The sequence below is a fragment of the Anoplolepis gracilipes genome, chromosome 11 (genome assembly GCF_047496725.1).
Source record: "Anoplolepis gracilipes chromosome 11, ASM4749672v1, whole genome shotgun sequence".
Taxonomy (NCBI): domain Eukaryota; kingdom Metazoa; phylum Arthropoda; class Insecta; order Hymenoptera; family Formicidae; genus Anoplolepis; species Anoplolepis gracilipes.
In genome coordinates, this window is record NC_132980.1 from 11542098 (window position 1) to 11556619 (window position 14522).

At 34.4% G+C, this 14522-nt stretch overlaps 4 protein-coding genes and 1 long non-coding RNA gene across 5 annotated transcripts in view; 1 reads left to right on the top strand and 4 right to left on the bottom strand.

The window, feature by feature from the left end:
- Positions 1 to 351: 351 nt before the first annotated feature.
- Positions 352 to 3161, bottom strand: LOC140670903 (ubiquitin-conjugating enzyme E2 J2-like). Its single transcript, XM_072901755.1, has 4 exons — positions 2512 to 3161; positions 2195 to 2429; positions 1988 to 2116; positions 352 to 1866 (listed from the first exon to the last, which is right to left on the bottom strand). Exons 1-4 carry the CDS (start codon positions 2634 to 2636, stop codon positions 1654 to 1656), a joined length of 702 nt encoding a protein of 233 aa, XP_072757856.1. The 5' UTR covers positions 2637 to 3161; the 3' UTR covers positions 352 to 1653.
- A 797-nt stretch (positions 3162 to 3958) lies between these two features.
- On the bottom strand, positions 3959 to 5357 carry LOC140670905 (ubiquitin-conjugating enzyme E2 J2-like). The gene is made up of 4 exons (XM_072901757.1): positions 4874 to 5357; positions 4551 to 4785; positions 4341 to 4469; positions 3959 to 4246 (listed from the first exon to the last, which is right to left on the bottom strand). Exons 1-4 carry the CDS (start codon positions 4987 to 4989, stop codon positions 4190 to 4192), a joined length of 537 nt encoding a protein of 178 aa, XP_072757858.1. The 5' UTR covers positions 4990 to 5357; the 3' UTR covers positions 3959 to 4189.
- A 238-nt stretch (positions 5358 to 5595) lies between these two features.
- Positions 5596 to 7270, top strand: Tmem98 (transmembrane protein 98). The gene is made up of 4 exons (XM_072901756.1): positions 5596 to 5917; positions 5990 to 6099; positions 6309 to 6441; positions 6513 to 7270. Exons 1-4 carry the CDS (start codon positions 5762 to 5764, stop codon positions 6786 to 6788), a joined length of 675 nt encoding a protein of 224 aa, XP_072757857.1. The 5' UTR covers positions 5596 to 5761; the 3' UTR covers positions 6789 to 7270.
- Positions 7206 to 11471, bottom strand: LOC140670902 (ATP-binding cassette sub-family F member 2). Its single transcript, XM_072901754.1, has 9 exons — positions 11244 to 11471; positions 10802 to 10992; positions 9715 to 10118; positions 9462 to 9625; positions 9113 to 9340; positions 8647 to 9034; positions 8367 to 8558; positions 8082 to 8285; positions 7206 to 8012 (listed from the first exon to the last, which is right to left on the bottom strand). The coding sequence occupies exons 2-9, from the start codon at positions 10974 to 10976 to the stop codon at positions 7869 to 7871; spliced, it is 1899 nt and encodes a 632-aa protein (XP_072757855.1). The 5' UTR covers positions 10977 to 10992; positions 11244 to 11471; the 3' UTR covers positions 7206 to 7868.
- A 1971-nt stretch (positions 11472 to 13442) lies between these two features.
- Positions 13443 to 14522, bottom strand: part of LOC140670899 (uncharacterized) — an 81490-nt gene continuing 80410 nt past the window's right edge. The window contains exon 5 of the long non-coding RNA XR_012047644.1: positions 13443 to 13502. This is a non-coding gene — a long non-coding RNA (uncharacterized lncRNA). The remainder of the gene's footprint in view (positions 13503 to 14522) is intronic.

The following is a 14522-nucleotide window of genomic DNA, read 5'->3' on the forward strand; positions in this document are numbered from 1 at the left end:
TTATGGTTTTACTCTTAGTATGTTAAATTATAATTTAAATTCATCCAACAGTTATGAAAAATATTCTTTTTTCTCAATATAAATAATAATCATGGAAGAGTGTGAATTTATTTGTATATATTATAAACATTTTCTTTGTGTTAATCAAGGAAGAAATGTTGGAAACATTTAAATGGAAGAAATTCATGAGTCAAAAAATCCTACGAGCCATTTAAATAATATATAAATATAATCTAAAGTATATTAGAAATATAATAATCCCTTCGTTACATACGCATACGGGCACGCACATCCACACACACATATATATACACACATACACACAGCACGCTTGAGACTAAAAGCGCTCGCTACGTATGGTACGAGACAATTGCTATTCTATGCTATAGTGGCTTATGAAACATTCTATTCTGCGATTCAAAAGGCGTTAGCAACACAACATATATTTGATTTAACAAACTTAACGCATCAAATGTATTACTCTTCGAAATAATAACATATCACACTATTTTACAATCAAATATTTTAGGCATTTCAGTGTTTAATTTTCAATTGTGACATCTGCAAAAATAAATGTAATAAATTGATTATAATGCATAGGCATACAATATATATATACATTTTTCAAAAATGGGCTTTTACTTTTAAAAGGCATATATGTATATATACATATATCATTCGTATATACCGCAAAGGTTAATCAAATAATTTTTTTTAAAAGAAAGTTTCAAGATAATCATTTATGATGCAATGAATACAGTTGTATTCGGCAGATTGATCTTTGTGTTATATCAATATCAAGACACTGTTTCTATACGACATCCTTCATTGTTCTTACAATATTTACAAAACAGACTTGTTTAATGAATAAGTCAAGTATAATCCAAGCATAAACTGATTTAGTTACATTTTTAAATTCTCATTGGCACATTGTAAAGTGCGATAAATTTGTGCATTTCTATCCAAGAGATTATCTGTAACAGGACTAGGCAGCTGTATTGCGTAAAATGTGTCTCTCTGGATATATTTTGACTCTGAGGGCCAATTTCACCATCGCCGGTTAACTCTAACTACAGGTTAAACTATATCTTTGTCTTTTTCAGATAAGTTTAAGAAAAAGAGACGAAGATATAGTTTAGCCTGAGGTTAGAGGTAACCGATAATGGTGAAATTGGCCCTAAGTAATCTTAAAAGTATAGAAAATTCAAAAAAAGGAAGTGTTGCAGCATCATAAGCGAAGAAACTTAGTTCCACTAATTACATTGAAGAGTGCAAATTTGATATAAAAAAGGGAAGCCACTACGTTTAAATTATTTCATTTGTTACTGTCTCTCTTAATTAAGAGAAATTATGATAAATCTTCCTCATTGAATGCTGCTCATGAATAGCTGGATAGAATTCGCGATTATAATACGGAATTTGTATCTTACAATCAACTTTGATATAAAAATCTATCAAACTATTCAAAGGTTCCACTGGCAAAAGTTCTCTGAATCGTGCAAAACCGAGTGTTGCACAGATTCGAAAGGTAGATTAACAGGCAAATATGGGAGCCTAGTAGCGTTTTCTTGTGTTCTTTGTCATATTTCAAAATATATGCGTATGATCGTCATGTCTCTCCCATTTCGTTTTCGTTGTGATTTGAAATTCAGATTATTCCATAGCTATGCTCCTCAATACATATTTCACTGTGTACGCGAACGCTGCAAAGCCGATAATAACGACGAGATTGGCCAGCGCGCTATGCAATGGGCTCTGCTCTCTCTGCAATTGATCTCGTATCAAGGAAGAGACTTCGGATGCAGTTGACTGATGCCTTGCTTGTTTCTCGAGCTCTTTTCGACGCTCCAACTCAGTTTTGATTGCCTGCAATATTATCACATGTAATCTCACATCATCAATTAGTACATTTTAATTTTAGTAATAACATATCGACATAACATTGACAGTATACGAATGTACATATATATAGTATACAACAAAATACCTCAACAGTTTCTGGAAAGAGCTCGCAAAACATCTTGTCCCTCAGATTGTATTCTAAACTCTGCGCAGCTAGCTGTCTCTTCTCATAATCTGTTGTATTAATACTACCAAGTGTAGGACTTTTTTCAATCTGTAAATACAATATCGTTAAGGATAAAATTATTTTTTAACAATATTCTTGAAATTATTTCTAGATATGAATATTTACCATAAAACTAAGCAAGCCTGTAAGGATAGTGGATACGCTCCATGCTGGATTCCATGTATCGGGATGGAAATCGGAAATGGATAGACATAATCTTGTGTTGACTTTAAATCGACCATTAGGAGTGGTCATATAAATACTAGGTGGTTGGAACGGAAACTCTCCTGGAAATATGAGCTTTCCATGATAGAAACCACCCTCGTATGGAGTCTTTTCTGGTCCTACAACTACATAGTGCCTAAAACAAGTAGTTGTACATTTAATCACTCTGTATTTGAAATCAACAAATAGTTGAAATAGAATATCGATAAAACATTTACCATTCTAATATATTCGAAGGCACTGGTTCCGCAAGAACGTACGGTACTGGATCCTTTTTAAGTCGCAAATAATCCTGTTTCAATCTTGCTGTTGCACTGTTGGTTTTTCTATTCATCCTTACCATACAGCCCAATGTTATCTCCGAACAAACGTTATCTTCCAGTTTTCTACACTCGTCGCGATATATTTTCCGCCCAGCTTATCAAAAATCTTCACGGCTCGTACTTGATTGCTCTCGTGATATTTACAAATTAGACAACGTATTTATTCGCGAGATTTTTTTCGTCACCGTCTCAGCACCGTCGAATCACCAAATGTTTGTGCATCGCAAACTTTATACAAAACCAGCTAGCACGATCTCTTGGCAGGGTTTATTCGCGGAATTGACGATAACGTTACCAATTTTGCAGACGTCGCGTGAAATAGGTTACGTTGTGCAGAATGACAAGGACGAACGTGCAACAAGATGAATCTTGTTCTTGGAACTACTCGGAGCGGAAGATGTTGGACAAGAACGTTATATTTCGTTATGATCATATACTTATTGGCGATTCACGGAATGTGACAGCTGCGAACTGTCGCGCGACAATGGAAAACATATGACGAAGTTCACCAGAGCCCAATGAATTCGTCCGCTTATGCACAGTGTTGCCATATTGGCGGGAAAAATTAATATTTCAAATAAATTTTTCAATCGAAAAAATCACTTTACAACAATCGACACCGACGAAATACCATTAAAGCAATAATTAATAGAATCTGTGATTAAAAACCGTTAGTCCTGGGTAAATTTTTGTGACTGCCAAATAGGCCTGCAGGAGTTGGAGGTTAAGGGGGAGGGGGATCCAAAAAAGCTGTTCTATATTATCGACCAAAATTTGTTCAAATATATGAAAATTTATTTCTATTACTTTCATTTTTTAATTTTTAGTTGTATATATAATATAAAAAGACTTACCAATTATTAAACTGCTAAATATTTTAAACTTTTAAAAAATATCACTTCTTTCAATCCTTAATCAACAAAAAATCCAATTACATATTTTTGACAAGATAAATGTACACAAATTAAATTATCAAAAGATTAAATAGTTTTTCCAGAAACCTTTTTTAGAAATTTTCGGAGATTGTATTTTTTATCCATTGATAATTGCATAGATGCATGATCTGTTCAATATTCTGTTGATGTTTAGCATGTTGTTAATAAAAAAAATGCTAAATTATAATTAAATATAAATGTTGAAAATAAATATCATTTTTTCATTATTGGCGTACGTTTTCTCGTTAATATCTTCATTATTCTTTTATGTTCAAAAATCAAAACATTATGACTCTTGTGTCATAAATACACAGCTTAAAAATTGTATACCAAATAAATTGAGCATACAATATCTATCAATATCAGATAGTGTAAACGTCCAAGCACTTATATAGATATTTAGGTGATTATTTAGTTATTTTCCACAGATATGTTTGTTAAGATAACAAACATTTATGGAATGTTTTATAATTTTAGCTGTTTAAGTATTGATGTATAAAAAATGCTGTATAGCTGATAATGTCAATCACCTATTATGTCTATAACTTGAGTAATAATAAAAAAAATACTGATTTGTAATCTTTTTAAGAGAAAAGGGTAGGAATTGACGTCTGCAAAATGTAGAAAATTCAGTCCATTCATCTTGGCTCATCAGGCCTCTTCTCTTTCCGACGTTCCAGTTCAGTTTTGATTGTCTACATTTGATAACAAATCATAATTTATATAGACAAATTTAATAATGACGTACTTTCTAGTCTATATTTATTCTACAATGCAACAGAGTAATACCTCAACAGTTTCTGGAAAGAGCTCACAGAACATTTTGTCCTTGAGATTGTATTCTAAACTCTGCATAGCTAGCTGTCTCTTTTCATAATCTGTCGTATTTATACTACCAAGTGTAGGAGTTTTTTCAATCTGCAAATATAAAATCATAAAATTTTTATTTGATATAAAGATATATCTTTTAAATAATTCTATATAGAAAAAAATTTCTACCATAAAGCTAAGCAAGCCAGTGAGGATAGTAGATACATTCCATGCTGGATTCCACGCTTCAGGATGATAATCAGAAATAGACAAGCACAGTCTTGCATTGACGCAAAATCGGCCATTAGGTGTAGACATATAAATACTAGGTGGTTTAAATGGAAATTCCTCTGGAAATATAATTTTCCCATGATAATATCCACCTTCATACAGAGTGTTTTCTGGTCCCTTAACCACATAGTGCCTGAAACCAATAAAAATCTTGACAATCTTACAATTAGAATATTAAACTCATGATAAAATTGCGCTTGTTTAGACAAAATATCTTTTACCATTCTAATAGATTGGTAGGCACTGGTTCCGCAAGAATATATGGTACTGGATCCATCTTAAGATGCAGATAATCTTGTTTCAACCTGGGTATCGCACTATTGCTTTCTTTGTCCATCCTATATAGTACAGCTCAATGTTATCTCCAAACAAACAATGCCCAGTCTTTTACACTCGTCCTAATGTATATTCTTTGATCAGTGTATCAGCTGCAAAGATCTCTCTGGGGTTTATCCGTTATAGAGTTAACGACAGTCATCAAAACAACTTGATGGATACAAGATTGACGTTGAATTTGAAGTAAACGTCGCAGAATGACACAGGTTATGTCAAGGGCGAGGACAAACATGCGATCGCGTGGATGTTGAAAGGAATCCAAGCCACGATTCGTAGCCGTTCGGCTCGAAGGAGAGTTGGACGACGGAACGAATAAAGCGCCTCGACGAAACGTAATCGCTGATAAGGCAAAATTTGCCAGCGACAGGCTACCGCGCGGGAATGTAAAAAGCATGTCTTGACGAAGTCTGTCCATGTGTGATTGGTCCAACGTCCAACACTTTAATGTAATGCTTCGATCATCTGTTGATGTTTGTTCAACAACGTGCCAGTCGCAAACTGGATCCTTAGTGTCTTCTCGTACGATGAATGGAGCTTAAAGATCCGTGACAGTCTCCGCCTCTCACCGTTGTCACCAGGAGCCGGGAGAGGGGAGAGTAATCACACGACAAACTCTGCTCTTTGCGTGATTGTTGACATTTTTTTTGTTTCAAATGTCAGTGTAATTCCAATGGTTGATGCTGTCTCCCGTTCCGGATAGTTTTTTCATTGACGTTTCGATTCGCCAAATTGTCGATTGGTAGCCACTGCTATATTCCTATTCGATATATACTATGAGTTCTTCGATATCCATGAGCAATGCTGGATCACCGACCACTGCCACTGGTATGGAAACGGTGGTCGCGGTTGCGCTGGGTGCATTAGCTGCAGTCTTCCTTGGGGCACTTCTGGTGCTGTTAGTTATCTGTCGTAGGCAGCGTTGCTACTATGTGAGTTTGACAACGAAGTTGGAATTATTAAATTGTCCAGGAAGAAATGTGACAATTTTTTTTCATTATTAGAATCAAAAGGACTCTGCGGAGTTAAGTTCCGATCTACTCGAAGGAGAGAACATCACCGGCTTGGGACTGGATGTATGGGAGAGCGAAGAGTGGCTAGCAGGTGCTGAAAGGTGTGAATAGAGTTATAAACACTTTGCTGCAATATAATGTATCAATAGATGTCATATTTACATTAGCTCATTTTTATCCAAATTTGTATTATGATTTTTTTATCAAGATATATTGTTTAAATTTCTTATTTTTTTACTTGTTGATTAATTTTGTGAAAATTTAAATGTTACATACAGTTTATTAGAAAGATAATGTTTTTGCACTTTAGATGGGTAGACGATGCTACTGGCTTGGCTCCACCTTGCATAGCAGTGCTTCGATCCTGCCATGCTCTTGCAGCCAGTCTCACCACTATTGCTGGAACTGTCAACAGTAATACTGTTCCATTGGAAATTGTAGATGTATGTGCAAGTATTGTATGTTATTTTTCTGCGCTGTTTCAATCAAACTATTACATTTTATTTCTGCTTAGGTTGCCCGACGTATACCACCTCGTGTAGACGATGTTGTCCGCAGTTTGTACCCACCATTGGATGCCAGGCTATTAGAAGCCAGAGTGGCAGCTCTGGTATTGGCTGTGACTCACTTAGCATTAGTAACCAAGCATGGCGTGCCAAAGAGTCAAGCCAGAAAATTGGCATTTATCGATCAGGCTTTGAATGACATGGACACGCATCTGTTGGTCTTGAGAAATGCGGCATTAGCTCAGGAAGTTGCCTGTTCCATCCCAGCCTCTACACCAGTTTAAATGGGCATTTCTCTCACAATAGAATAGAATCTCTCTTTTCGAGTATTTCCAGTTTTCTATTTTTTTTTTTTTTTTCTGATCTTAGATGTCTTTCCTTTTTGCGAAGAGGAGAAAATGCAATTATGCATACTCCCGCCGACCGGTGCGGAGTTATGTCGAACTCTCTGTCTATACGGACGGTATACCAACTATCTTTTTATGGCTTTGGGTTCATTGTCGTCTGCGACAACAATGAAAGTTACACGTAATATAATAATAAAACTGCTAGATTCACAAATATAGTATATACATTAAAGGATTATATACATTATAGGAACGTGTTTCGGGCGACAAATACATATAGATCATTGCTGATCTCAAGGTACAAAACTCAAAATGAACAAAAGTTCATATTTACTGGTGAAAATTCATCGGTGCTTTATATTGAAAGTATCACATAAAGAATATATTTTAATATCGTTTAAAACGCGATTCATTAAGAATCGATATTTTGCAATACATAGAAATATATTTGGAAACAGTGTGTCTTCCATATATTATATTATCATAGTTATTTATATACGTATACAGATAAAAATGTATTTTAGGACTATATAATCACGACCATACCTGCATATATTTGTACATGTTACGATATTTTATATTCTTCAAAAGAATCAAATTATTTTATAGACTGATAAAAAATTTTTAAGAATAAAGAATTTATTCATAAAAGAGAGAAATCACTGGTTTTTTCGTCCTTTTTTTCCTACTTTCATATAGTATGATTCAAGATATAGTATGATTAATCAATCATAATTTATTTAGATTTAATTTGCAATATACACGAGATTTTCGGGTTTCTAAATTTCTAGTGTGTCGCGGATAATGCACCACAACCGTTTGTGGGTTGTCAAATGGAGTATCCACAATTTCGACTTAATACTTTAATAAATTAACTAAGTAATTGGACCGATTATCATTGAAACACTGATATATATTCAATGATAATTAGTGTATTACGACTCTTCGCAAAAAAATTTCTATAAATGGAGGCATAATGCATTAGAAAAAAAAGAGAGAAATACAGCAAATCTCTCATTATTTACCCCGATTTGCCAAGTCCTTTTGTCTCTTTTGGTTATCTGACAGGACTTTGTCTTTGAGATGTTCTTTGTAATCTAGAATGTTACCACTCCATTTTGTAACTGTGCCATTTTCACACACCCAAATTTCTTCAGCAACCTACACATTGAACATAGAAGATATATATCAATATCAGATCGAAATAGAGCTATAGAAAAATATACATACTTGATTAATCAATCTAAAGTCGTGCGAAACGAGGACCATGCCGCCATCAAAGTCGTTAATGGCATCGGCGAGGGCATCGATCGTTTCCATGTCCAAGTGATTAGTAGGCTCGTCGAGCAACAACAGATGAGGCACTTGCCAAGCCAACCAGGCGAATACGACTCGACAACGTTGACCGTCGGACAGTTGACGAATGGGACAAATCTAAAAGAAATAAAATATAATGATATTTTCATTATAGAGCATTGATTCTCAAATAAATCACTTTGATAAATTTTTATATACCTGTTGACGTCCGGTTAAACCATAACGACCAATAATCTTTCTCATCTCTTCGCGTTCTTTGACTTCGGGGAAAGCCTTCATCATGTAATCAAGAGGCGACATATCCAAATCCAGCAGTTCGTGCAAGTGTTGGTGATATCTGCCGATACGGAGATGACTGTTTTTGCGTATCATTCCGCTTGTCGGAACCAACTGCAACGCGATATTACTTTTGTCAAGAAAAAAAAGTATCGAGTGTGAGGTATTAATAAGTAGACTGTGTATTTATTAGTATACATACATCACCATACAACAGCTTCAGAAGCGTACTTTTTCCAGCGCCATTTGGTCCAACCAATGCGAGTCTAGTATCTAAATCGATTCCAAATTCCAGATTCTTGTAAATCCAAGGCGCATCTTCCTTGTAACGGAAACTAACATTCTGAACCATGATAACCGGTGGCGGAATCGTTCCGCACGAAGGAAAATAAAAGTTTAATACTTTGTCATTGATAACTTTCTCCGTCAGACCTTGAGCCACCATTTTCGCTAGAGTTTTTTCTTTTGATTGAGCTTGTCGAGCTAATTTTGCAGAACCATGACCAAACCGTGCAATATAATTCTTCATATGCGCGATCTGATCTTGTTCCCAGTTATATTGCTTTGCTTGATTTTCAAGTAATTCCATTCTAAAAGAAAACATTGATATAATTAAAGAATCGATGACATTATAAGATATAGGAATATTTTTATCTCTTGTAACTTACCTTGTTTTAACAAATGCCTCATAATTACCAGTGTAATATTTTAATTGCTTTTTATTCACATGAATAATATTGGTGCAAATTCCATTGAGAAAATCTTGAGAATGAGAGATTATAACGAGAATTCGTTTATAGGTTTTAAGTTCTTCCTCCAGCCATACACAAGCATCCAAATCGAGATGATTTGTTGGCTCATCAAGTAGCAATAGATGCGGTTTTACATAAAGTGCTCTGTAAAAGAAATACCAAAAAAATGTGTTTTACATTTAATAATATACTATATATATAAGTGATGTTTTTGTCACTCATGATCATATATATGTATACAAATGTATATAAAGTTTTCACATGCCTCGCAAGAGCTATACGCATTCTCCAACCTCCTGAGAAATCTTTGGTAGGTGTTTTTTGCATTTTCGCAGTAAAACCCAAACCATGTAAAATATGGGCAGCACGAGCCTCCGCCGTGTCGGCAGCCATATCCTCTAATCTCTCATACACATCCATGAGTTGTTCCTATATTTTGTGGATAAAAAAAAAAAAAATTTTTTTTTAGATAAAAATTTTTCAATGGTAAATACGAATATAAATGATTTGTAACACACCTGAGCATCTTCTTCGTCACAATCTACTAACTCTTCAGCAAGTTTCTCTAATCGTACACGCTCCTCATCAACCTCCATCACACACTCCAAAGCTGTTTTATTGCTTGCAGGCATTTCTCTAGTCAAATGAAAAATATCTATTTGCTGAGGAATAGGAACTTCACGATTTCCTAATACTGCCAACAACGTAGACTTTCCAGAACCATTTAGACCTAATAAACCATAACGTCTGCCGCAATTCAATTCCAACATGGTATCTTGCAGCAGTTCACAGCCATGGAAAGTAATAGAAAAATTAGGTATCTTTATATCGCGGCTGCGCGGATGCGAAGCCAGCGATCCGGTACACGAACGTGCTTCTGCATTGAGTCTGGCATCTGCTTCCAATTTCAGACATAACGCCTCTGCAAACATGTATATGTCAATACAAATATTTGATGAAATAAGCATGGGTAGTTGCAAATAGCTCTGAAGATAACTTATATTTTAGATAATATATATTTTATAGAATCATATAGTTTTGTAAACAGAATGATTACAAATCTATATATATAGAATAATACAATAAAGTATAAGAGAGAGAGAGAGAGAGAGAGAATAATAGTAAAGTATAATAGTAAATAATATATGTACCAATTATAAAGATTAATTATATTTTAGTAATAAATTATGTTAACACATATAACTTTTCAAAATACTTTTTAAAAACTTAATTATTTTACTTTATAGATTGTTTTAAATTTATTCATTTCATCATGTATAGCAATATTTTGAATAACTTTTAGAATGTTTTCAAACTAAAAGTATTGAAATTATTCTTAATTATTATTCATACTAAAATAAAATCTAAATATAAATTTGGTAAATATTTAAAAAAGCAAGTGTGTGTATATATCTTTAAAGATATTGAGAAATTTTTACAAATAATATTTAAAAAAAATATATAATTTGTGTTTTAATTTCTTAAACATTTCCCTTTAGACATTGTATTAATAACGTTAAAAAATGACTCGAAAATAACTAAAAAAAATGACAAGTGTAAATTTTTCTAAAGAAGAGATAAAAGATAGTATAATCCTTCGCTTGCCTTCGGCGCTGATAGCCGTGCCGTTGGTTCCATTCTGCAACGTCGGACTCTGTTCCTTGCTATCGTCGGCCGATTTCGTCTGATTATTGTTCTGTGGCGGTTTCTTTCCGGACTGTCTCGCCTTCGCAGCCTCCTTCTTTTTTTGCTGCTGCTTCTTTTTCGCGTCGGACGGCATTGCTTCTCTCTTTCACCTGCAATTTTACCCAGTCCTTAGACAGCTCACGAGCAAGAAAGAATTCGGCGAGGCGGCCTATTGACGGCCGCGGCGTTTTTACCGCGTTACGTAAGATATAGGTTAGGCATATTTTTGGGCGAACATGTCAAAAGGAAACGCATTGCAGAGAATGCGAAAATGCTCGGCATTATGTCACATCACCGTAAACCGTAAACGGTCACGACACGGCGAGCAGCGAGATGTTGCAAGGGGGCTAAGAAAACTCACCTCCAGTAGACAAAAGAGACCAAGGGTCGTTCGCAAATCCGTCACGGACACCGGTGATAACGAGACAATTCGAAAATTGTCACACGTATAATTTATCTCGGCGATTTTGCTCGCGCGAAACACCCCTGATTATTAACCAATTGTGCGCCAAAAATCGGACGTGTCGTGCGATAGCCGAATATACACGTGCATCGAATGATAGAGGCAAACCATCAAGTGACACGGTGCGTGCTGCATCAATGCACAGATGGCGCTGCATGTATCATCGTGGAGGACCGAGTGATGTCTGGGTGACACAGATGGCGCCACGTGTACCGTTTGACACAAGTGTCACACTGCACGATTATCGTACTAAAGTCAAAAAAATAAAACCAAGATGAATATATATAGATAATAGGAAAAAATATATATGAAAAAAAGAAACAATTAAGACGTTGCATATGTATACATCTACGTAAGAAATATTGGAATGACTGCAAATTATTAAATTAAATATTCAATTAAATTTTTTTCATATATGTATAATGTAAATCTTTTGCCTCTAATATATATATATATATATATATATTATTAAATTTTTTGAATTCTTTAAGAAACGTACTAGATAATAACATTGCTTTCCTTATATCCTACTTTTTATTTCTAAAGTGTTGTAATTCATTGTAAATCAACTATTAGATAAAAATATCTAGTATGATTATTATTTATTAATAAATTAAAAATTAAGTGTCATTATTTTATTATTATTCATCTTACTGATCATATTAAAGACTGTAAGTTTATTCTAGAACACTAAGTTTTAATTACATACCACACGTAGCGTGATGCGTTTTGCATTTCTTCTTTAATTTATCGAGTGGTTCTGAATTTTCTCGATTTGAAGCTGTGAAGCCGGTCAAGGTGTGTTAGGTTCTTTCTGATGAATGAACGAATGGATAAACGGTAGGGGGTGGTAAAAGAAGACACAGACTTGCGCCCCCGCAGCAGGTCCGAAGTCCGTGTGGTCGCTGGTGGTGGAAGGGCCGCAGGTGGGGATGGTTCGGGCTTAATTGCCCTGCATCACAGAACGTAGTATTCCCGTAGTACGTGCTGATGGGAAGAGAGGAGGAGGAGGGGGCAGGGGGAACGGGGGTAAGCGAACGTATCGGCGTTTGTAAGCCGCACGTCCAGATCGACGTATGCGTACGTGGCCGACCAGTGACGTATCCGTTCCACTGCGCGACGCGGGCAGATCTTGGATTGATGGTGGATTGAAATTCGCGACATAATCATAATCTGACTGGTTGAATAAAAATGCTTAAGAAAAAAATTGCAAACATGGAGAATCATGTACATCATTACGCGTCATCGTGTTGTTGTAATCGGTAACGTTATCCATATGATTGAATAAAAAAAAAAAAAATAAATAAATAAACTGAATACATGTAATCTCAATTAGGATTTTTCATCCCCTTTCAAATATGAAAATTACAATCTCTTAGCCTTGTTCGATAGGTATAATCGTGGATACTACTATACTGCGCCTGTGCCATGCATTTCGTGCGTAGATGAGTAGGTGTATGTGACATCCATGTGCACGCGGTAACGCTCGCGTGTCAACTATCGCAACCTTTAGTGTACATCGGGGGGTTAGAAGTGGACGAGGTCGCGAGTAGAAGAAAGGGGTTGATGAAAAAGGTGTGAATGCTGCCCGTTGTTCATTCAAATGTCGCAGCACCGTACACTAGAGTTGAGTTAAGCTTTTTGTGGCATCTGTGTTAATGGTGAATAATCGTCTGTTTGAAATTTTAAAACAATTATTTTAAATTTTGTCATTAAAAAAATCAAAGCCACGAATAGAATTGAAATTACTTTGTATAACAATGTTTAACGAAAAAACATTTATTTGCATAATTGTCATACTCAAATAGTTATTTCACATTAAACGATAAATATAGAGTAATAAAATTTATCTAATAAAAATCGCTACATATTAAATTATTCGCCATTGACACATAGATCAAAATTCACAATATTATAAAATTCTCTTTCTTTATAACGTCTCCTATTTTTGTCGTTTACACAACACGATTGATGTGTTGCAAAAGTTCAACGGTTTAATCCATTGTCGATTGTACTCGAAAATTTAATCCGCCGGTCGCTACGTTCTGAAATTTATGAGCTGACAATCAGACTTGTACTTCCTCGACCAAGAATCAATGTGACGTCTTCTATGCCGAGTGTTTTTGACACGAGGTGATCGCCCCAATCGATCCCATACTGGAACAGCCAAACCGGAAGTAGAACATTTAGGATTGCTGTGTGTGTAATAACAAAGAAAGAAATTGAGCTACTAATTTAAATCTACATTTCTCGAGTTCACAATCACTTTTAAGAGAAATTTCTTATTAACTCCTTACATGTAAAATGTAAAAAAATCTATTACTTAATTAAAGAGATGGATTACTTATTTCTTTCACTAAAAATTGCTTTTAATTATAAAAAATTTCCAATTTTAGAATTGAAGTAACTATCTGTTTGCTCATTTAAAAAATCATTGTTTGAACTCGAAGTTGAGATATCTTTATAATAATAAAAAATTGATCAATTCTTTCATTATTTTTAATGATTTGGCAGATGTAATGAGTGGTAAAATTACAAACAAATTCATCAAATCGTGGATTCAAAATCAATAAACTTGATAATCTCACAAATATAATCCGGTCATTCACTCAATGACAGTGTTGCTCTCTCTCTCTCTCTCTATATATATATATATATATATATATATATATTAATTATGTGATGATACATTAAAGTGTCATTGAAATCAATTTATGATATCAGTGCAAAACAAGAACAAATATTTAAATGTTCCAAGTGATTAATTATAACAGTTACGGAATATATCTTTTATTATAATAATCTTTTCCGTATTAATCGCAAGACGAGAAAGTATAATCATACGTATAATTCGTCAGAAGTGTTTTACGTACAATCTGCATTAGCTATATTAGCATATCTATCCGGGCGTCGTAACAGGCTACAAATACTCAAATTTCTTAATATTTTGCAATGAAACTGATACTAAATGTACCTGAAACATAAGTACCTAAAAGTCATCGAACTTTAAGCTCCTCACATTTCTATGACGAAACCAAATCTCATGTAATTACCTTTTAAATTTCTGTAAAATTTATAATTATATATTAATATCTCAAGGAAATATATAATACACATAAAATTTCTATAAAATTTATAATTATATATACTCTTATATTAATTATATATATATATATA